The 21,892-nt window shown below is 40.3% G+C and overlaps 1 protein-coding gene across 2 annotated transcripts in view; it reads left to right on the forward strand.

The window, feature by feature from the left end:
* Positions 1–21,892, forward strand: part of EPHB6 (EPH receptor B6) — a 68,667-nt gene that overhangs the window by 40,424 nt on the left and 6,351 nt on the right. For both annotated transcript variants that reach the window (XM_015637818.3, XM_015637808.3), the window contains exons 5-12: positions 4,801–4,956; positions 5,938–6,276; positions 15,330–15,454; positions 16,541–16,703; positions 17,494–17,608; positions 20,351–20,406; positions 20,520–20,639; positions 21,012–21,259. In XM_015637818.3, coding sequence (XP_015493304.1) covers positions 4,801–4,956; positions 5,938–6,276; positions 15,330–15,454; positions 16,541–16,703; positions 17,494–17,608; positions 20,351–20,406; positions 20,520–20,639; positions 21,012–21,259 — 1,322 coding nt within the window. The remainder of the gene's footprint in view (positions 1–4,800; positions 4,957–5,937; positions 6,277–15,329; positions 15,455–16,540; positions 16,704–17,493; positions 17,609–20,350; positions 20,407–20,519; positions 20,640–21,011; positions 21,260–21,892) is intronic.

Genomic DNA, 21,892 nt, shown 5'->3' on the forward strand with positions numbered 1-21,892 from the left:
CTCTTCCTTATTGCTTTTCTTTGCACTTCTCTCTCTTGTTAAAAGTCTTTTCTCATGCCCCTCTCTCAAAGGGAACCTGACAATCCTATTCTCATTTAACTTCTGAACATCTGAAATGAGATGTAGTCTAGTGTCAAGAACTTTCCATTCATTTTCCCCTGTCCACCCACCCAAAGTCATGTATGTAATCAATGATCTGGCAGTGAGGCAACCAAGATCATAGGGTTCTATCCACACATTTTAATTGGCTTATGTTTAAAGGAAAACAAAGAATAACTGAACTTGGAAGAGGTCTCTGGAGTACACCTTAACCCACTCCCTGCACAAGCAGGGTCATCTCTAGCAAGTAGCCCAGCACTAGGTCCAGACTGATTTTGAACTTCTCTAAGGAAGGAGAATCTACAGCTCCTCAGGTTAACCTGCTTCTGTGCTCTGTCACCTTCATGGTAAAAAATTGTTTCCTTGTGTTCAGAGGGAGCCTCCTGTGTTTGAGTTTGTGCTGTTCACTTCTGGGCCTGTCACTGAAACGAGCCTGGCTCTGTCCTCTTTGCTTCCTGCCTTCAGCTGTTTGTACTCATTCATGACATTGCTGGAAGCCTTCTCCGCTCCAGGCTGAGCAGTCCCATCTCTATCAGCCTCTCCTCCGTGGGAAATACTCCATCCCTTTCACCATCTTTATGGCCCTCTGCTGGATTCTCTCCAGTATGTTAATGTCTCTAGTGTACTGAGGAGCCCAGAACTCAACACCAAAGCTGAGTAGAAGATAAAGATCATCTGCTTTGCTGCAGAATTCCCCAAGGTCTCCAGGACCTAAAGTTCCTAAAGGCTGGTCTTGCTAGCAAAGACTGATGTGGAGAACTTGTCCTGTGTCACCCAGCAGCTGACCCACATTTTCTCCAGTCTTCTTTGAGCCACTTCTGTTGTTAGAGAAACACTTCTCACTTCTGAAATCCTGTGCCAGATGTGATTCCAGGTAGGCTCTGGCTTTCCTAGCCATGTGTCTACGTGTTTGGACAATGCCTCTATGTTCCTCTCAGGCTATCTGTCCATGCTTCTGTCTCCTTGTACTTCCTTTCTGTGCTAGGAGTTCTGTTCAAACATGCAGACCTGTTGGCATTTTTTTGCCAGAATTTGTGCTTGTTGGGATGGACTGCTTTTGCACCTGGAAGAGGTAACCCTTGCACATGAACTAGCTTTTTTGAGTCACTCTTCCCTCCAGGGCATTATCCTACAGGACTCCTCCAGATCACCCAAGTGGTCACATCTGTTTCCCCAGAGTTCAGTGTTATGAATTTGCTTTTTGCTCTGGTCACTGCACTCTGGATCTTGAACTCCATCATGTCATAGTCACAGGTAGACACTGAAAGCCATGAGACACACTGGTGTAGCCAAGACATCAGTCAACCCTGGTCTGGCACACAGACATGTGAGCATATTACTGAAAGTTGTTTCATTGGTGGAACAGCTGCAGTGAAGTTTTATTTCTTCAGTTTAGTTAGCTCTAGTGGAGTGCTTATTAGTGAGCCTATGTGGCTGCTTCACTCAGCTTAAGTTAAATAAAGGACAAGGGAATATTTGACCTGGAGATGTTGAAAGGAAGAGATATGTTTACATTAATTCTGCTACTTTACTGTAAATGGCAACTGTATCAAAATTGCTTCAAAAACAGGCCAGATTCCATCTTAAATGTGGTTAGGCTTTTAATTTTTATTTTTTCTTTTTTGTCTGCTGCTCATAGTTGAAGTTTTTCTCAGAAGCCTGCTACTTTAGTTGGTGGAAATATTCTTCTTGTTTAAACCTGTAATTTAATGTAAAGTCACCTGCTCTCATGCTGTCATTACTCTTGAGCCTAAATAAACAATTCTTCATGGAGTGACTCTTACAGTTCTGGGATTACATTCAAAAGTAGATGCTGCCCCAGTGAGTAAGAGATCTCTTAGGCAGCAAGGAATCAGCTCAGTGTGACAAGACAAAAGGCATTGGGCACTGTGCAGTGCTTGGGGAAACAGCAATACGCTGCCTTTGCATGTGGCTCAGACATACAATGCCAAGCACAGTGCATGGACAGTGAAGTTAGATTTTGTGAGGCAGTGAAGGACAGGTGTAAGTATTTGGTCACTAGTGCTTGTTACACATATCTGTTCCAATGTGTTGTCCCTATAGCAGTGTACTGCATCAGTGATATGAGCAGGTAATATTGTTATCCATTAGCTGGCACCAGATCCCTGTCCAGAGGCTTGTGTTCTTGCTCTCTGTGTTGGTTGGTTTTTACAAGCAGCTTTTGAATGTTTATGGTCACGTGGAGTGACCGCCTGTAACATGGATAAAATCTTGCATGGCCTTTTAAGCAACAGAGGTGGTCTTACTTACATAGACTGCCTTTCTTTAGTGAGGTGCTGCATCCAGCACCAGTTTTATTCCATTGGATAAAACCTACAGCACTGCACTTGTGCTTTTACTACCTTTGGCTAATTCATCAACAGTGTGCCATCTCTGCAGACCTCTTCCCTGCATCCCCTGGCTCAACATCAAGTTGCCTGTAGACTTGAAAGAACTGTGTAAAAATAAATGTTTATTTATTTTAAATAACAAACAACGTGTTTGTTTTAAAATTAATTTTGTTTACTAAATACCAGACAAATTCTTCATTTACATCTTTGCTAGCTTTCCATATGATTTGTAATTGGGCTAAAGGTTAATTCACCTGAAATCTTTTTGCACTGTCCCTGTAGGTTAAATATGGTTTTGTACTTCAGGGGTCTGTAGTGTCTACAGATTTTCCTTTAGTATCACATACATGGTAGACATTACCATTAGCTGTTCATTTTCAGTATTGTAACTAGCAGCAAGGTCATTGTCTTGCTTGCTATCAGGTTGTAATGCTGAATGAAAGAAAGGAGGGGCCTGGCTTGACAAGTGGAATGAATGTGTCATTAGTTCTAAGCCTCAACAAAAACTCAAAGAGTTTGATGCAAGAAAAAACAGATGAGATAAAATCACTTTTAAGAAAATAAAGACCTTCACATTAAGTTCAGCATTCTCAAACTTGAAATAAAGAAAGAAAGATCCCTGAAATTTTGGTTGAATGGCTGTGCAGTGTGTTGGATGAGAACTTCCCATTCACACTACTCGTAGTTTCAGTATGGGTGCATTTGCCAAGAAGTGTAAATATTATAGTCTACATTTGTGGCTGTTAAGAGAGCCTAAAGTTAGTGAAAGGTATAATTTATAAAGTGGGTAAAATCTTACATACTCTTTTTTGTCCATACAAACATATGGACATATCTCTCCATATGGGAATAATTTTATTTTCTGCTGGATAAAGGCCTGAAGGCAAAGGCAGTTGGACTTTTCTTACCATTATCCATCACATGGAAAAATTACAGTCTCTTCTTCCCCTTCCCTTTCCACATGCTAATGTATCACACACTGATTGTTGTCATTTTTTGAGTGGTGGAAAGAAACAGTGTTCCCCTATCTAATAGCTATCACTCAGTTATTGAAGTCCCCTTTACGGTCTGACCTGTTCCAGGACTTACCATTCTTATCTGTATACATGTGGAGGTTGCTCTGCATCCAAGAAGAATTCTGACAGAGAAGGTGAAGTATTACAAGAGGAATAAATCTGATGGGACACCACAGATGTTATTGGCTGTTATTTCTGGACTCCGCCTGTAGCCACAAAGGGGATTGAGCACATATGATCCTGATTTCATATAATGCCTCTATGCAATATTCTTCTCTTACTTGCTTTGCTTTTTTTTGGTAACTTTCTGCTATCCTCAATCCTTTATATTCTGTTTATGGTAACCACTAGAACAGTTCTGCTCTTGAGGGTGTCTCTTGACATCAAATGCTTATCTGTGGTCTATCTGAAAGTTTCCTTGTAAATGCTCTTTATTGTGAAGTTAATGAATCAAATGTCAGCTGCAAATGAACTTTTACCTGAGCTGGTTAGTCCATAAAATCTAAAAGAGCTGTATCTATTTATAGAGAAAATCAGCTTTAGAAAACTTATGTAAAAATAGTAAAAGCTGTATCCTAGCACTTCAGTGTAAGGTCCAAGCACCTCCTATTAGGCAATTCAGCAAAGTCTCTTTGCCAAACCTAGAATGTGCCATACTCCCATATAGTTAATAAATTATTTTTTGTTTTCTTTCCCTGTAGGATGGATTTCCATCCTTGTTTCAGCTTGTTGCATATACATATTCCTATGCATTTTCAGATTAAATTTGACTAATTAACATGCTTTTATCCATTACTGGGAAGTTTTCAGACCTACAGGAAAAATAATAGGACTGCCAGTCTTAGTGTCTGCTCTTAGTTTTAATGCAAAATCAGCAATGGTTGTGTATATTACTTTAAGCAATGAAACTGTTGTAGGCAGCATAAAAAATCCAATTTTGTGTCTGTGTTGCGGGGGGGAAGGAGGTGTAGTTAACTGTTTGATATTTCAAGACAAATCACTTGGCTGGGCTCTTTGGCTTCTCCAATTTAAAAGCTCTTTGAGTGAATAATGAGAAGACAGTGATTCAAGGTGGACAAAGCTGTCTCAGGACTGGTTCTCTTTCATCTGCCAGTGAATCAATTTAAGCACTTACATACAGAATAAAACAAACTGTTTTGAAATGGCAACTTTAGCAAAATATACTCCATTAAGCACCAAAACCAGTAGTAGCTCTGTGCAATAACTTCTCCCAGCAGTAGCAGCACAAGCTAAATATAAATAAGATTATAGTGTTTCTGAACTCTGAATTAATGATTTTCCTGCTTTTGCCTCTCTTGTTTTCCTCCTCTTAGCCTGTGCCCCTGGTTTCTTCAAAGTATCTGTGGGAGATGACCCCTGCCACCTGTGCCCTGCCCACAGCCACGCTCCACTGCCAGGTTCCCGGGAATGTGTGTGTCAGAACCGGTACTACCGATCTGCTTCAGACAATTCTGATGCTCCCTGCACTGGTAAGTGTTTGGGTGAGGTGTTTGGAAGCAAGAAGGGCAGTTAATGAGAGAGAATGTGTCCAAATGATTGGGGGGTTTGCAGTTCACCTACTCTCAAGACCTTTGAAGTAACCAGTCCTGCACCTGACTATAGAGTGATGGTGAGAATGAGGATTCTTGGGTTTCATTACAGCCTTCAGAGGGAAATGATCTGTAAATAATGTTTCCCTTGCCCCTCCCTGTTACTGAGCTCAGCCTCTCTGTCCTGGCCCTTCCTGTCTTCTTTTGTGTCTGTGCCCAGGCTTAGCAGTTCAATTCTGCTGCCTACTTCTACCTTTCTGAACTTTTCACTTCTTAGGTGCAGTGTCTTGTCCCATTCTCATCCCCATGCCTTCTTCTCACCCACTGCATTTTCCTCCTTCTCCTCACTGTCTCTGTGCCATCAAGGGAAGTGTTGGATGCACAGAATGGGCAGTTTTTCAGCTGTCAGAGTTTACCTCTGATGCCGTTGAGGAGTCTGGCTGGCACCAGGAATAACTGCAGGCAAAACTGGTGTCCAGTTCCTGGAACAGATGCAACAGGTTAACTAAAGTCTGAGAAAGTTCAGAGATATTAGGTGCCAAAGGAGAGAATTACAGGTCTCAGTGAGAGAAATCTTTACTAAGCTTGTGTAAAGTTTAAAATTTTAAGGGATTGGCACTTCCCTAAGCCATGGCTGTTCTTTTAAGGACATGAAAAAGTCACACCCTTGAAACAAACACTCTTCTTTGTAATTTTGTTTGTCTAAAATGTGCTAATACAGTTGTTCCTTTGTTAATGTGTGTGCTTGATGTAGCGAAGAGTGTGTTTTTCTGAGCCTCACTCCAAGAAACAATTAAAGAGTAAGAATGAGAAGAAGGAGCAACTTGTTGTTCTATTCTTTTCGCTTTTCTTTGCCTCCTGCCTTCCCTCACGTCTCTCCCATTCTTTCATGGGATTCTGATCCTTCGTTCTGTTTTCTAGGCATCCCCTCTGCTCCTCGTGACCTCAGCTATGAAATCGTTGGTTCCAACGTGCTCCTGACCTGGCGCCTCCCGAAGGACCTGGGTGGCCGCAAGGACGTTTTCTTCAACGTGATCTGCAAGGTGTGCCCGGCGGGGTCAGCGGGGCCGTGCGTGCGCTGCGGGGACAGCGTCCAGTTCGAGCCACGCCAGGTGGGGCTGACCGAGAGCCGCGTGCAGGTCTCCAACCTCCTGGCCCGTGTGCACTACACCTTCGAGATCCAGGCCGTCAACTTGGTGACTGAGCTGAGCTCAGAAGCACCCCACTTTGCCACCATCAATGTTAGCACCAGCCAGTCAGGTGAGGAGACCCCTGTATGTATCCTAGTCCCAAAGTTTCTACTCCTGTCTCTCATTTGATTTTCTTTTATCTTTTGAATCCTGGAATTTTGCCTTTTTACTTGCCTCTTGTGCCTTTTTTTAATCCTGCCCTGCTAGTTCCATGGTTTCACTTTTGCCCTTCTCATTCCTGCCTTATCTAAATGGGCTTTCCCTTCTTCCCTCTTGGTAGAAAAGCTCAAGTTTAGCAGCTGATGTGATTGTTGGGGAAGAAGATGCCCTGGAGAAGATTCCAATGGGAGATTATAGCGCTGTGGCTCAGACAAAGCACATTGTTTCATTGTGCAAGAGAGGGGACCCTACCAGGGTTTGATGAGGATTTTGTGAGCGTCAATTTGCCAGGGAAGCTCTTCATTTTCTCTATCCCCTACTCTTCTCCATTTCATCGTCTTATTTTCCTCTTAGTAAGAAACAAATTTATTTTTTTTCTGCTCTTTACATGGTAGAAATATTAAAATGTGTTGTGCAGTTACATTCAAAGATGTCGTGATCCTTGTAACTAGAAACTAAACCGTGGGGATGACTAAACTAAGATACTAATGGGTTGTGTGGGCAGTCAGAGGAGTTCTATTTCCTGTAAACATCATTTACAGGGACTTGAGCTGGAGAGAGACACACACATCCAGGCAGAGAAATCCGCTAAATGTCAGCATTAAGAGACTGGGCATATGTTGTTCTTCACACGCATGTATAAGCTAATAGAGAGAGGAATTATACACAGCTTGTTTAAGAGGACATAATGAGCAGTAATGTGATGAAGAGGAGAAAGAGGGGGAACATTTTGAACTGAGTGACAGAAAATGTCTGCAAACATTTAGAGTTGTGTAAATGTTAAACTGAAACAAATCCCGCATGAGATTCCAGAGTGTAGTGTGGAAACCCCTGCAAAACAAGGTTTTGGTAAAGCTCCAGAGAAGTGCTGTGAAACCAGATGTGGCATCATGGGCTTGGTTAAATCACATCTTATCATTTGTGCTTCTATTATATGGAAAGAAAGGGAATATATATACCCCCCCAACTAATTTCCTACGGTTAACAGATGCCAAGGGGTTGATCTGTTTATTCCCTTTGAACTTATCTAACAGACATCAAGTACCAAAGCACCTCTGGGATTCCTGGTCCCCTTAAGATGCTGGCTGCAAGTGGGTGATCAATTTTTGTTTACAGTAAAATGTGCCTGGGTAATTTGTAGGGTAATTCCAGGCAGTTCCTTTGGCTTCTCTTGGTGAAAGGTGGGTGTTCTACTAACATCTCATCCTCTCATCTCAACCTTCTTTATCTATATCAGAGATAACTGAATTGAGGAGCTGCTTCCTCCTCCTTCCCAGAATCACAAAATCTACCCTCTTCTGTTTCTGTTTGAATTTTCTGACCACTCCTCTTCCAGGTTTCTTGTAGTGTCTCTGGGTGTCTTGGGTGTGTTGGGTGCTTCTCCCTAAGGTGCCTCTCTTGTGCAGTATAGCTGTTTCAGGGGAGGACAACTTACTTAAACTTCAGTATGTACTGAGTGGCTTCTTGTGTTTGGTCGCAGTTTCTTTCCTTGCTTTCCTTGGGATCGTTGGGAGTGAGCTTGAGATGAGCTGCCCTCGATTTGTACTGACAGCTCATACTAACAAGGCCCTGCTTCCTCCATCACGTGGCCTGTCTTGTCCATACCCCCTCCTTTTGATCCCTTCAGCAGCTTCTTACTTTAGCATTGCTTGTTGATGTTGTGTTGTTTGTTGTTGTTGTTGCTATTATTATTATTATTATTATTATTATTATTATTATTATTATTATTATTATTATTATTACACAAGAAGATATGTAAGTTTCAAGATTTTACATGCTGAGAGAAAAAGGGTACAGGAAAACATGGAGGGTATTTTAAAAAAATAAAAAACAAACAGAAAAAGGTATAGTGTCAGGATAAAGAGCCATAGCAAAAATTTCCTCTCCATTGAATTAAAGATGACCCAAAAAAAGACCCTCAAGTCCTGGCAGTTGCTGAAGATTCTGCTTACTCATACATGCGTCTGAGTTCTCTCTCTCCTCCTAATTGCTGGTCCAAAAAATATTCCTGCCCCTTTGTTAGAGGTATCTTTGACAATGTTCTGTGTGGAAACAGGTATACTTTTTCTTCTTCCCATGATACCTATTCACTCATCTTTGTCTCCAAAACGCTGTTCCTCCAAGAGTTTGCTTACCCCTCACAGCCTTCTGGCCCTTCTTCAGAGCATGATAGGATCCTTTGGTTACACAATCACATTTTTCTGTGGCAGACTGATCATGATGTTCCTACTCTTCAGTGACCACGTGCTTGAAATCAGAATTAGAAGGGCTGGCACTGAAAAACCTCCTTTACTGTAAGACTTAACCTGAAACGTGAGACCTGTTTGGATTGCAGTAATAAAACCTGTTTGGATAGTAATATTGTGAAATGCAAATATGATATGCTAATCACCGGAAGAACTGTGCAGAGATGAGACAAGAGAAGGGAATTGCTTTCAGCTCAGGTTTGAAGTGCTGAGGGTGAATACCTAAATAAATGTCAGGATGTATAGAGAGATGTTGGAAGGCTGTTCCAGATAACAGGAACCACATGATGAAAGGCAATTATGTAATTCTAATGAAGTTATATCTCTTCACAGGTGTGAACCTGACACACAAAAATGCAAAGAACTTAAACTCCTAGCATATTATTACAAAAAATAAAACTGACTACATTTTTATGCATTATTTTAACATCTGCAAGTGTACTTATCAGGGTAAACAAATATCTCTTCTCATGTCTCAGGACAGAAATCAGGTTTTTATTTAAAGGACTGTGAAAAAACTTCTTCTGTGCACAGCTGTAACTACCCGTAACTACCATTTTTTCCCTGCAGCTTTCACTGAAGCATGTAGTAATGCCTGTTGCCAGAGAAATGCTACTGAACTTATTTGTTCAGGCAGTTGTTACATTCCTAGAAAGAAGAGGAAAAAAGAAAGGCAGAAGAGATTTAAATGTTGGAACAAATCAATGCAGACTTTTAAAAGCCAAAGTATATTGGTTGTTTTTTTAGCTGAGTCCAGACAATTCTGAGAGCTAGTAGAGGTATGTGAAGATAAAGGTTATCTGACCAGGTTGCCTTGTACCTGTGAAAATATATGTAGCAGCCTTCTGCATCAGTGGGAATCAGAGAAGTGGGACCTGGCAATACCAGAAATCTGTAGCACTGCAGAAATGAGTGCTAGACAGTCAGAAGGATTGTGTAAGAGGCTGAATGGGGACAAGGACACTTTTGGGTAGTGCCAGAAAGTTTAAGAGGACCTGACAGAAGATTTTCACATGAAATGGTGTGATAAGAGGAAAGGAATTAAATGCCAAGTATGATTATGAGATTGTGAAGGGAAATGATGAATTGCTTGAAGATGTTTGCTTTTCCAAAGAGAGCCAAAAGAGTACAATAGACTTAGCTGGCAAAAGCAGGGACAAAGGCAAGGCATTTTCTAGTTCAGAACAAGAAAGAAATAAGAATAGAGCTGTCAAAAGCTACATGCTGTTGTGTTTTGCCAGGTTAAAGCCAGCAGCAAGTAGTGTGAGTGTTCATTGTCCTCTGAACGAAATACATCGTTTTTCAGTCGTTAGCGGTTTGCTTATTTATGATCTAATTGCCAACTCTGAGCACTCACCAAAGTTCCCTAAGAATTCAACTTTCTTGTTTTCTATTCATGTGGGAATAACTAAAACACATTTTTTCCTTAGTGGCATAAATGACATTTGTCAACTTAGCTATCTTTAATGGATTTTCTGAGCTATGACTGGTAATTAATAACAATTTCTATAATCACTCCACAAAAAGGAGCTACTCCAGTTTCTCTCTTTACTATGCCTAATCTCTGCAACATAAGCAGAGAATGAATGTGCTTGTTTTCAAAAGTTAGGTTTCACTTACTGTTTAAATGAAGTCAGAAACCTTTTGAGCAAGTATAAAATATAATACAATAAAATACAATAAGTATAAGTATAAAATACAAAGCAAAACACTTGTGTCATAAAAGGCTACTTTCCTTTTTATTAAGCATCACTGGAATGCATACAAAAAACTAATAACAAGAGTGGGAAGGGAAGTTAAAATAACTGACTGATTTGCCCTTTTAAAGCACTTTTCATCCATAGGGAGCAAAAGTACAAGGTTGTGACAGAAGACTATCCAAGATACTTTTGAAGGATTTTTAGGTATTTAGAGAAAGGGCCAGAACTAAATTGAAATATGTGGAAAAATGTAGGACATTTTCAAAATAAAGATAAGATAATAAACACACCAAGAAGGGAATTTCCATGCTGCATTCAGACTGATCTTCCTAGAAGATGATATTTGGGAAGCTGGAAAAAAGCTAGGAACAAGTCTAGGGTCTTCATGTCATCTGCCTGGAATATGAGAACAGGATACATGAAGAGGTAACAAAAGTGAAATAACTATGAGAGAATGTAGAGCCAATGTTAGTGAACATTAGAGGCTGTTCTAGCTAATTGAGGTTAATCAAACTGCATAACTACAGAAGATTTTGGGGTAAGATGGAAGGGGAAGAAAACACATAAGTAACTAGATATAACGCACAGGTCTTGGTAGGGTTTAGTTTGAATCCCAGCTGAGTGATGACCCACGAGCCAGCTGAACTGCTATTGTACTCCGTGGATATCTAGTCAGGACTGCTGAATGGATGTCTCCTCAGAACCAGAAAATGGCTAAGCTCGGAAGATACTTCTGGAGAACGTATTCTCCAACCCATCTGCTCATCAGGGTCACCTCAGGCAAGTTTCCCCTGACCACACCCAGAACATTTTTGAATATTGCCAAGGTTGGGGACTCAACAACCCCTTTGGATGAAGGTGAGGCTTAGCTGCCTGCATATCCCTGTATCCCCTTTGCCTTATGAGGAGAGAGTGACATTTGTTTTCCACTAATCCTCAGGCACCTCTCACAGTCACAAAGGTGATGCTGAGATTATCAAGAGTGCCCTCAAAATGGCATCAAGGCCCATGGAATGATGTACTTTGCCTAAATATTCAGTCACCTGATCTGGCATGAGGATGATCTTCCCGGCTGGAGACTTCCCCAAGGTTTCCAGGAGCTGGTGTTCCTAAAGGCAAGACTTGCTGGGTAAAGACTGATGTGAAGAAGATGCCCTGTGTCACCAGGACGCCTGCACCACCCAGCAGTTGGCTCACATTTTCCCTCTTTCTTGAGCCACCTCTGTACTTAAAGAAACACTTGTTGCTTTTGGCATGAGGTACCAGATGTGATTCCAGGTAGGCTCTGGCTTTCCTAGCCATGTGTCTACGTGTTTGAACAGTGCCTCCATGTTCCTCTCAGGCTACCTGTCCATGCTTCCACCCTCTGTACTTCCTTTTTGTGTCTGAGTTTAGGTATGAGCTCCTTGTTCAAACATGAAGGCCTGTTGGCATTTTTTGCCTGAATCCATGCTTGTTGGGATGGACTGCTTTTGCACCTGGAAGAAGTAGTCCTTTGCACATGAACTAGCTCTTCTGAGCCACTCTTGTTTCCAGGGCATTATCCCATGGGACTCGTCCAGACAGAACCACAAAGGGGTCACATTGGCTCTCCTGGAGTATCTTCCTAGAATGGAGTAAGATCTGAATGTCACATAGCAGAAATGCTCATGGTCTGTCAAGAACGGCACTTGGCTGTGCTCTGCATAAGTGAGGGGTGCCATGTATTTTTGCATGAGTCTTCTCTCCCTTCACATTCCTTCCTTACCTAGTCTGTTCATCGAGATAGATTTTTAGTCTTGGAGGCACGTGTCTGCTGCCAGGAAAAAAATAGTCCTGCAACGTAAAAGGGTTGCAACTGACAACTCACAAAATACAGAATCTGGGAGTTGAATTTAACTGGTGTTTGCAGTTTTTTACAGCTTTAACTGGGTTTATGTAGGCAAGAATTTTCTATACATTTGCTATTATTTAAATTGCATACAAAAAGAACTACTTTTACAGCCTTAATAAAAGATCTGATCTCAAAGCATGGGGTTTTTTTTCTCTCAGAGAGTAGAATAGAATAGAATAGAATAGAATAGAATAGAATAGAATAGAATAGAATAGAATAGAATAGAATAGAATAGAATAGAATAGAATAGAATAGAATNGAATAGAATAGAATAGAATAGAATAGAATAGAATAGAATAGAATAGAATAGAATAGAATAGAATAGAATAGAATAGAATAGAATAGTTGGAAATGAACCTACAATGATCATCTAGTCCAGCTGCCCAGATTGGATTGAATCAGGCACTGTGATTTCAGCAGCCATTAGACAGGGATCTAACATATCTATGTCTAGAAATGTCATGTAAAAATAAAATAATAAAACAGACAAATCAATATAGACCTAGACACATTTGTGTATACAAAAGAAAGCTTTGAAAGCAAGGTTCTGTTATAAACATTCTTAGTAGTTGGCATGCAAACAAATGAAAATACTCATTTAACACTCCTGTGGTGGCAGAGATATGGTACTTTGAATGTCTATAGACATAAAATCTTGAACTTTTTATTTCCTAATGTATTAACTCTGAGAGAATAACCTTATAATACACCTCTGAAAATAAGGAAATATGTACTTACTCCACCAACAATTACATTTGCATTGCTCATCACCTTAGTATTAGTATTCATACCATGTTAGTATGGAATTTTTCAACAGAGAAATCTTGATATCTCTTTTACTTCAAGTGATGGAAGAGCTCCTTGGCCAGTGTTTCATTATTTTTTAGGTCATTAAAAGAGAGGCAAACGTATCAATATCTAAACTTTGTCTCAGAGAGGCAGATTAAAGACAACCTGCCTTGCAGTGATTCATGGCTGGTTTTATTTCTGATGGCTCTTTAATGTTTTTCATGGCTTTTGCTCTAAGCAGTGTCTGCTTATTAGGTGTAAATGACTGAAATTACTATTTTTAATAGAACAGACTGCAGTAACCTGGTTGCCTCCCCCCGTCATCATCTGATTACCCTGAGTGTTTGACATATATGGATAATAGAAACATTCTAGAATGCTGTGGCACATGGTCAAGAGATACACTTGAGTGATGTTTTTGTTATTTCTTTGTTTGATTAATTCTTCCAGCTAGGGGAAAAGTTTGGGATTGGAAAGAAATGAGAAGCAAGAGAAGAATAACAGTTAGAGGTGGAAAGGAGAGGAACTGAGGGAAGATTTAACTCTGATCATTCTGTAAAATCTTAGAAGTGGTCTGTTCCCTGGCAATGTAGTTGTGCATTTAGGTTTGTGCCTCTCCTGTGTGTTTGCTTTGTGTCTCAGTGGAAGAGAGTTAAACTTTTTGGAACATTAAATGTAACAGAATCTGTCTTGGTCAAATGTTAACTGACCAGTTACCTCCTGACATTTTAATACAGGGTTATTCATTTGCATCTTAAATGCTACATATGGTCTTGGTTAATTGTTGCTGTCTTCCATTCTTGTCACAACATTCTCATTGGCAGGTGAAGTAGTTGGTAATCTTGTTTGAAGGACAAGCAATGGTAAAAAATAAAAGGAGTAATGAGGAGAGAAAGCATTTTATTGCTTAGACTCTTATTCTGTTTCATTTACATTTTTAAATTAGTTCCCACTTGCCTGAGCTGTTTGAAGCCCATCTGAAATATGTTTTTCAGAATAATTTTATCTTGTTATTAAAAACAATCCTTTTATCTTTTTCACCATTAATGAGGGAAGAAAATGCTATTCTGCAGGTTTTGATCATTTGCCAAATGTCTCTGCTTCATTCTTCACATCAAGGAAGTTTATGTTTATTTTCTAAAATGGGTGGGGTTTGGTGGCAGCTTTTCATTGGCGTGCTTTTTCTGGAAAATTTAAATGTTGCTGAAAATGTTGCATCCATTAGGAAAATGAGGATACCTTAGCTGCTTACCTGTAAATTTCTTGGCAACATGACATTTTCATTGCAGAGAGAAAGCAAAACTTGAGAAGAGCTTTGTGGAAAAATAGTTGGCAGGCTGAAAGATCCTCTTAAAATTGTCCTGAAATTTTTGCTTGGAAATCTCTTCCCAAGACACAACTCATACACTCTTAGCTTTTGCATGAACTCAGAGAGTGTGCATGTGTGTGTACATTGGTTCATGTATGGTTTTGGTAGAAGTGGATTTCCATTCTCCACAATGCTTCATATGCAAGGTCTCCACTACTCTGGTAGCCCATGCATGATTTTTTCCCCCCAGGAAAAGAATTACAGTCTGAGGGAGAAGCAGAAGAGAAGTAATATGCTCTGCTTTTGTTCTGACCACTCTCACATTCTTTGTCCAAGCATGATCTTAAAACAAGGCAGTGGCATGGAGCACCTCATCTTATATGTAAAAATTGCACATTTGAGGATCAGAATTATATTCCAATGATAATATAGATAATTTCTTAACTCCTGTGCATAATCAGTTTGTTGCACAATATTAGGAACGGTGATAAGCACAACACTGATTCCCTTAGCTGCACTGTCCAAGAGAGAAAAGTTTATTATTCTTAATCTTCTTTTACACACAATATTCGAGAAGGTCTGAGAGGTAAAATTCTCATTGGTCATTAAAGTAGCACATCGCCATCATTGGTTAAGTGGAACATCACCCCTTGACTAAACAACACCTACAGATTGTTGTCCTTTACCAAGGACTGTTTGGATTCCTTCTTATGCTTTCCCAGGCCAGAGCAAGAAGCCTATGTGACTTAGTTTCGCACAGGCTCTGTTCCCTGCTTGCTTTTTGCATCAGAGATATAAATATAGATCAGTCGGATCTGGATTTCTTAATTTTATTTCAGTCTGAGTTGTCAATGACTGTATCTCCCAGTGGTGTAGCATCGTGCCTGGATTTCTTCTGGTTCTTTTACAAAGTACTTCATGATGGAAATTAAGGAAAATTAAAGGATGTGCTGGCCTAATTTATTAACTCATCATAAGGAATATTCAATTATAGCTCATTTTTAAGCTTATCCCTTTGCAATCTCTCCTTTTTGTCTTTTATTCCAGTCCCCTCTGCTGTGCCTATGATGCATCAGGTGAGTCGTACTACCAATAGCATCACTCTGTCGTGGCCTCAGCCAGACCAGCCCAATGGGATCATCCTGGATTACCAGCTACGCTACTTTGACAAGGTGAGCAAAAAGTGATACCGAGCACTTTCTGTCTGGGTGATGCACCCCTGCATCAGGATGAACAAGGTGGAAAAGAGTGCTTCAGTTATGAGAATGCAAAAAACTTCAGCAAGACCAGGAGTTTGTGATATACATGTCATCTGACATCAGTCCCTCTGCATTTCCCAGCTTGGAAGCATCTAGGGACAAGGAAAAATTTAAGAAAAGAGAAGACACTTGTTTAAGTTTAAAAGCTGCAGCTAACCATAAGTTTAGTATCAGCTGATACAGGTAACAGTGGAAGGAGCTGAAGTTTTTAAACATGTTTACTGGAACAGGATTCACTGCAAGTCTGTCATTTGTTTATGAGGAGAAGTCTCGTGTCCCCATTTAGGCCTGGCCAGACATCTCTAAGAAATTTTATGAGGAGGAATGCACTCTCATTCGCTAAGTGGAAAATACCTCTTTGTGTGATGGACTTATGGGCTGGCAAATACAATTTTGTCCTCCATTCACATGTCTTGTGACTCCTAATCCATCTGACTTGAGGGGAAGAGATGTGTGGGGCTGTTCAGACAAACTCACATTCCATATTACACGTTTATGTCTTATTTATTTATGTCTTTCACATGTATACTTTTGCAGGATTTTGCAGAGCTCCTATTTTTTGGTGGTAAAAAGGACTGCTATTTGTGATAAGAAAGTATTATTATTAATTATTAATAACTATTATTAATGCTATTTGTGTGTAGCAGCTTCCTGGATACAGCTTTATATGTGTTCTTGCTCTGAACTCTCCTAGGAGAGTAAATGAGTTTGAAGTTTATAGAAAGTGAACCTCAGGACAAAGCTTTGTCTTTCATTTTTGTTTGGATTGAGAGTCTTTAGCAGAGCTTTGTGGGAAGCCCAGGCCTGGGGGAATGAAAAGCAGCAGTGAGAAATGAGTAGTGTGCAAGGAAGTAAGGTCTGGAATAGCAGCTGTTGTTGGGAGGCTCTGTGAAGGTTCAAAGAATATTGGGTTGACATGGAAACTGTCATGCCTCGATGCAGGGAGTGAGCAGTGTAGGCAGAAATTTCACATTCCTTTTTGGTCATTGACATTCACAGGCAGAGGATGAGGATAATTCATTGACCTTAACTAGTGAGACCAACATGGCCACGATATCCAGTCTGAGCCCAGGCAAGATCTACGCCTTCCAAGTGCGCGCTAGGACAGCAATCGGCTACGGTCCTTACAGTGGGAAGATGTATTTCCAGACTTCAACAGGAGGTAAGTGCTGCCATTTTGTGCTGAGCTCTGCATGTGATCACCTTCCACTTGCCTGTGTCCCTGACTGTATTGGCTTATCCTCTGGAGGGCCGCAACCAGACACTCCTACTCAACTTGTATTTCTGTTTATAGTAATTTTCATATACAGATTTGTTCCCTCAGAGAAGCTCCATGCTGCCAGAGGGCATTGTTCGTGCTACTGCCATATTCCCCAGCCCTGCTCCTTGTTTTGCCTGTCCTTGTCTGTGCCTCTGACCAGCAGGTGCAGAGTGTGCCAGTAAAAATCTCTTTAGGGGAATGTGGCAGTACGTAGCATTACACACTGCTGTAGTTTGGCCCCCAGCTGTCACGGGCTATCTTACAGCTGAAAGCTCTGCCAGTGTCTAATAGACAGGTGGGACATAGCACACAAAGGTAGATGGGACACAGGTATATGTGCAGAAGCTTGCCTTCCAGCAGGATCACCATCCTTTTGGTATGGATCAAAGGTACTCAAGTATGTCCCTGGCAAGCTACATTAATAGGGGGCAGTGGGATTGCAGCCCAGGTGTAGAGCTAGCCTGTGCTGAAGTGGCTTGTCAGCTGTCAGTGGACCAGGGGAAGAGAAAGGGCATTCAAAGGGAGCACTGGCATTTCAGAATGTAGGAAGTCACTGGAGAAGCACAGTGACTGGGGGGCAAAGGGCTGGTGGGGATGGAATTATGGGTGAGATCTCGGTGAGAAGAAGGGAAACTCTGCACATTTCCTGTCCTCTGCATCCAAGTGCGTGTATGTGTGTCTTCCTCGCCAGGGGAGCGCTCGGAGATGGTGCAGGACCGACTGCCACTGATCGTGGGCTCAGCGCTCGGGGGCCTGGCCTTCTTGGTAATTGCTGCCATTGCCATCCTTGCCATCATCTTCAAGAGGTGAATTCCTTGACCTGCTCATGTGCACTTCAGACAGTGGAACTTCCTTACCCCTGCAACATAACCCCGTCCCAAGGGATACAGCCTGATCTGCATTTATCCAGATGTCCTTGAGATGCCATTCTCTAATTAAGGAAAGATCCTGCCCCAATACTCCTATCTGAGGAGCCTCTCCTTTGGTAAACCACTCATGTACTTAGCTGATATTTGGCTAGTTAGCAATATGAACACAAGGAAATAATTTCAAAGCTGGTACTCAAAAGGTATTTAAATCCATTGCTGTGAAGCAGGGACTGTAAATTGCATTTTAGGCAAGCAAGTGGAGAATGAAAAAATGTAGTGGAGAAAGACTGGTGGAATAAGTATGCATATCCAGTTATTTAGAAGGTGATAAATACCCTTTTACCAAGGACTAAGACAAGGGCTCGTTTGCTGAAGAATAAAATCTATACAACCCAATGGTTCCATGGAACACTAGCTCATAAAATACAGGTTAAAGAAAGCAAATATCACTTCCCATTTTGGAAAGAATAAAGGGCATATAAAAGATTGTAGAGATAATATCTTACAGGGAAAAAGAAAAAAAAAAAAAGAAATTTTAAAGAGAAAAAGTAAGGGTTGCTATTTTTGTAGAGGTACAAAAGTAAACAATGGGGGTTTTGTTATTTGAAGAAAAGAAACAGTCATTACCCGCTCCTTGAATTTACTGAGGTTTGAACTTAATCCCCTAGATTGTCAGTAATGGATCTCTGTATCTTTACTTTACTGTGCCTTTGCACAAGAGGGACTTTTTAGCTTTTTCTGCTGACCTAAAAAAATGTATAAACAACTTTAGAAAGTGACGTCTAGTTTTAATGATTTCTTCTTTGTTCTCTTCCCTTTTCTACATTTGTTTTCTCCTCTTGTGTATATTCTCTTAATATTTTTCTTTTTGGAAAGAAAATAATTATCAAATACTGTTATATTTGAAATGTTGCCTCCTTTTGTTGCTTTGAACTGTTAAAAATACAATTTCTTGTTACAGCTGGAAATGTGATATTATGTGCACAACTCAATAAAGCATATATTTTTCTAAAAAAAATAAACCAAACCCAGAATAAGTTAATATTATCAAAACTGTGTTGGGGAAAGGCATTAATGGCATCTGTAAATATACATATGAGGAAATATCATAAAAAATACATTCATTTATACTTAAAGAATTATGTACAGTTAACAGTTTTTCATAAAAAGTGGAGATACCAAATTTCTTTTTTAAATTTGTCCTTGATAAGAAAAGTTTGAATATGCAGAAAATGAGGAACACCAGATGAAATGAGTAGTTCTTTAAAAGGTTGAACATATGTAGAGTCAAATGCTATGGTTTTAACTTGTTTTTATAAAATGTTGGTACACATTTTCAGGCAATATGCATTGTGAAACACCTATTTTAGCTAATTGTTTTGGTGGCTTTTTATATGGAAAACAATTAATTTGTTAGATAATCTACAAAAAACATTTTTGTAGACCTGGCTTTCAGGTTCAACAATGGAGTTAGAGCTCTTAGGTACAGGCCCCCAGCAAAGCCAATTTCTTTGCACAAGAGGAAAGATTTTGAAGGCAAAACTGTCTGTGGTTTTGAAAGCAGAATTTAAAGAGATAAGTCTGACAAGTAAGAATAATACAGTTAGCTGTTAGAATGTCAGAATTACTTATGTTCATAAAGAAAAGTAACATAATGTTTCATGATACTTTGCCTTCAAATGCTAATTGAATCAGCAGCTAAAAGGTCTCATGCTGAAACAGCAAAACATGAGTTGACACAAATCCATGCAGACAGCAGGGATACTGCAGGATACTGTAGGGTTTGGTTTACAATCTGGTCCCTAATTAATAGGATGGTTGGAAACTAGCATGAAATGTACATTTTTAAAAAATGAACACTGCTTGGAACAAAGGAAGTAGCTTGAAAATGGCAAATAGATTTAGTGCAAACAAAGAATAAAATGAAACTTCTAAAATAATTAGATTGTGTGGGAAATAAATTATTGAACCATACACATTCAGAAGGAGAATGAAATCTGAGAAATGCCTATGCTGAGAAGGACCTATGCTTACTGGAAATTAGATGCATATATGCAATAAACCTTACAATAATAAAGACCATACCTGCTTTGATCTGCACATGCAAAATCAAGGAACAGATCAAGGAACAGATTTCCCATCTGTTTGGGTCTGTGTGGTTTGGTTTGGGTACCATACTTGCAAGTAGAAGGGCCAAAGTAAATGCTGTTAAACAAAGCCAGGAGGAAAAATAATTGGGGGAGCTCTATACATATTAAGCATTAGAGTAAATGTCTCTCAGAATGTTTTTGAAGAACTTAAAAGGCATCACAGAAGAAGGCATACATTATAATTGAAAAGAATAATTTGTTGTAATTAAATTAAATTAAAATGCAAATTTAGCCTGGGTAGCAAGAAAACTTCCAAGGCAGTAACATTAAACTGTAATATTCTTTTTCAGGATAGTGTTGGAAGCCCTATCATTTGTCATTTCTAAAATGGGGATGCCAACAATGGTACAAAACCCACCACATAGAAAACAAGCATGCACTGGTTACCAGGAGATGGGCAGGATCTTAACATCCATCTTCTACCCCTAATTTCAAGGATTCTCTGAGCCTTGTACTGAGAAGCCTACCCCAGCATCTGATGAGAGACTCTTGTGTGTGTTTTGACTTTCCTTTCCTTTGTGTCCTGCAGTAAAAGGCGAGAGACTCCATACACAGACCGCCTGCAGCAGTATATCGGTGCACGAGGTAAGTGTGTTTGAGCAGCAGATGGCAAGGGCCTGTTTCTTCAGGACTCATTAACACCTGTCTGTCTCAGGGTTTGATTCTGGTGATGTTTTGGGCTGTTTCCCCCACTACAGGACTTGGAGTGAAGTATTACATTGATCCTTCAACCTATGAAGATCCCAATGAAGCCATTCGAGAATTTGCCAAGGAGATTGATGTGTCCCTCATCAAGATTGAGGAGGTCATTGGATCAGGTAGTGTGAGAATCTGCAGATTATTTAAAGTGCCTTCTTGTTCACCTTGAGACCTGGCACACTACTTGCCCAAAATGGACCCTTGGATCCGTGGTACATCAAGTGTCCCAGGATATCTAAACATTTATTTTTAACCTGCCAACCCTTAGATGCTGGCTCTAAACCAAGCTTAAAACACCCTTGGAAGGATCTGAACTCCTCATTTGAACCCTGAAGATGTAGTAGTCTCCAACCTTCACCAAAAACTTTGCCTTACTCTATACGATCCCATAACCCTATTTCCAAGCATCACCTGAAGTTGTCCACTTTGGAGTGGAGTAGAATGCTTTACTACATCTGACTAAAATCCATTGTTTCTCCCCTCCCTGACAGGAGAGTTTGGAGAGGTGTGCTTTGGGCGCCTAAAACACCCAGGGAAGCGTGAATACATGGTGGCAATTAAGACCTTGAAGTCCGGTTACACAGAGGAGCAGCGGCGGGAGTTCCTGAGTGAGGCCAGCATCATGGGGCAATTTGAGCATCCCAATGTCATCCACCTGGAGGGGGTGGTCACCAAGAGCCGGCCAGTCATGATTGTCACAGAGTTCATGGAGAATGGATCGCTGGATTCCTTCCTCAGGGTACCACAGAGTCTCCCACAACCATTAACCTCTCCATCTCGCTGTGTGCCAGTTTCAGGCCTGATAATTTTTCCTGTCCTTCCTCTACACTTCTGTCTCCCTAAGTCCTCAGTTGCCCTCTTCAGGTGCAATAGAAATGATAGCAAATAGCCACAGAAAGTGATTTCGGGCCAAATGGTGAAAATACTCCAAGGGCTCAACAACCATATAAAATTTCAGTATTTTAGACTTCTTCAACTCCAGTAATTAATGTAAACAGTACCAAATCTTTGTACGCACCCTTTCAGTTGCTTATGTCCATGTTCCAAATTTTTGCTTTCTAATAATGTTTTTCAGACTTTATTTCACAGAATATTTTCAAGTTTCAACATTCTAGTGAAGTAATGAAACCTGTGGTTATTTTTGGATTTCAAATTTTCTAGTAATGGAACACAAATGTGGACAATCTGTGTAGTATAGCTACTTCACTTCTCCTTTTTACCAATTCATGTGCTTATTCAGCCACAAATGCTTTGGCAGGAACAGTTTGAAAAGCACATGAACCCCTTGAGTAGAACTGCATAGAAACCATTAGATTTTAGCCAAAGATTTTAGTAAAAGCAGATTTGTCTGCTGGCATTCATTTAGCCATCT

Source organism: Parus major, chromosome 1 (genome assembly GCF_001522545.3).
Source record: "Parus major isolate Abel chromosome 1, Parus_major1.1, whole genome shotgun sequence".
Taxonomy (NCBI): domain Eukaryota; kingdom Metazoa; phylum Chordata; class Aves; order Passeriformes; family Paridae; genus Parus; species Parus major.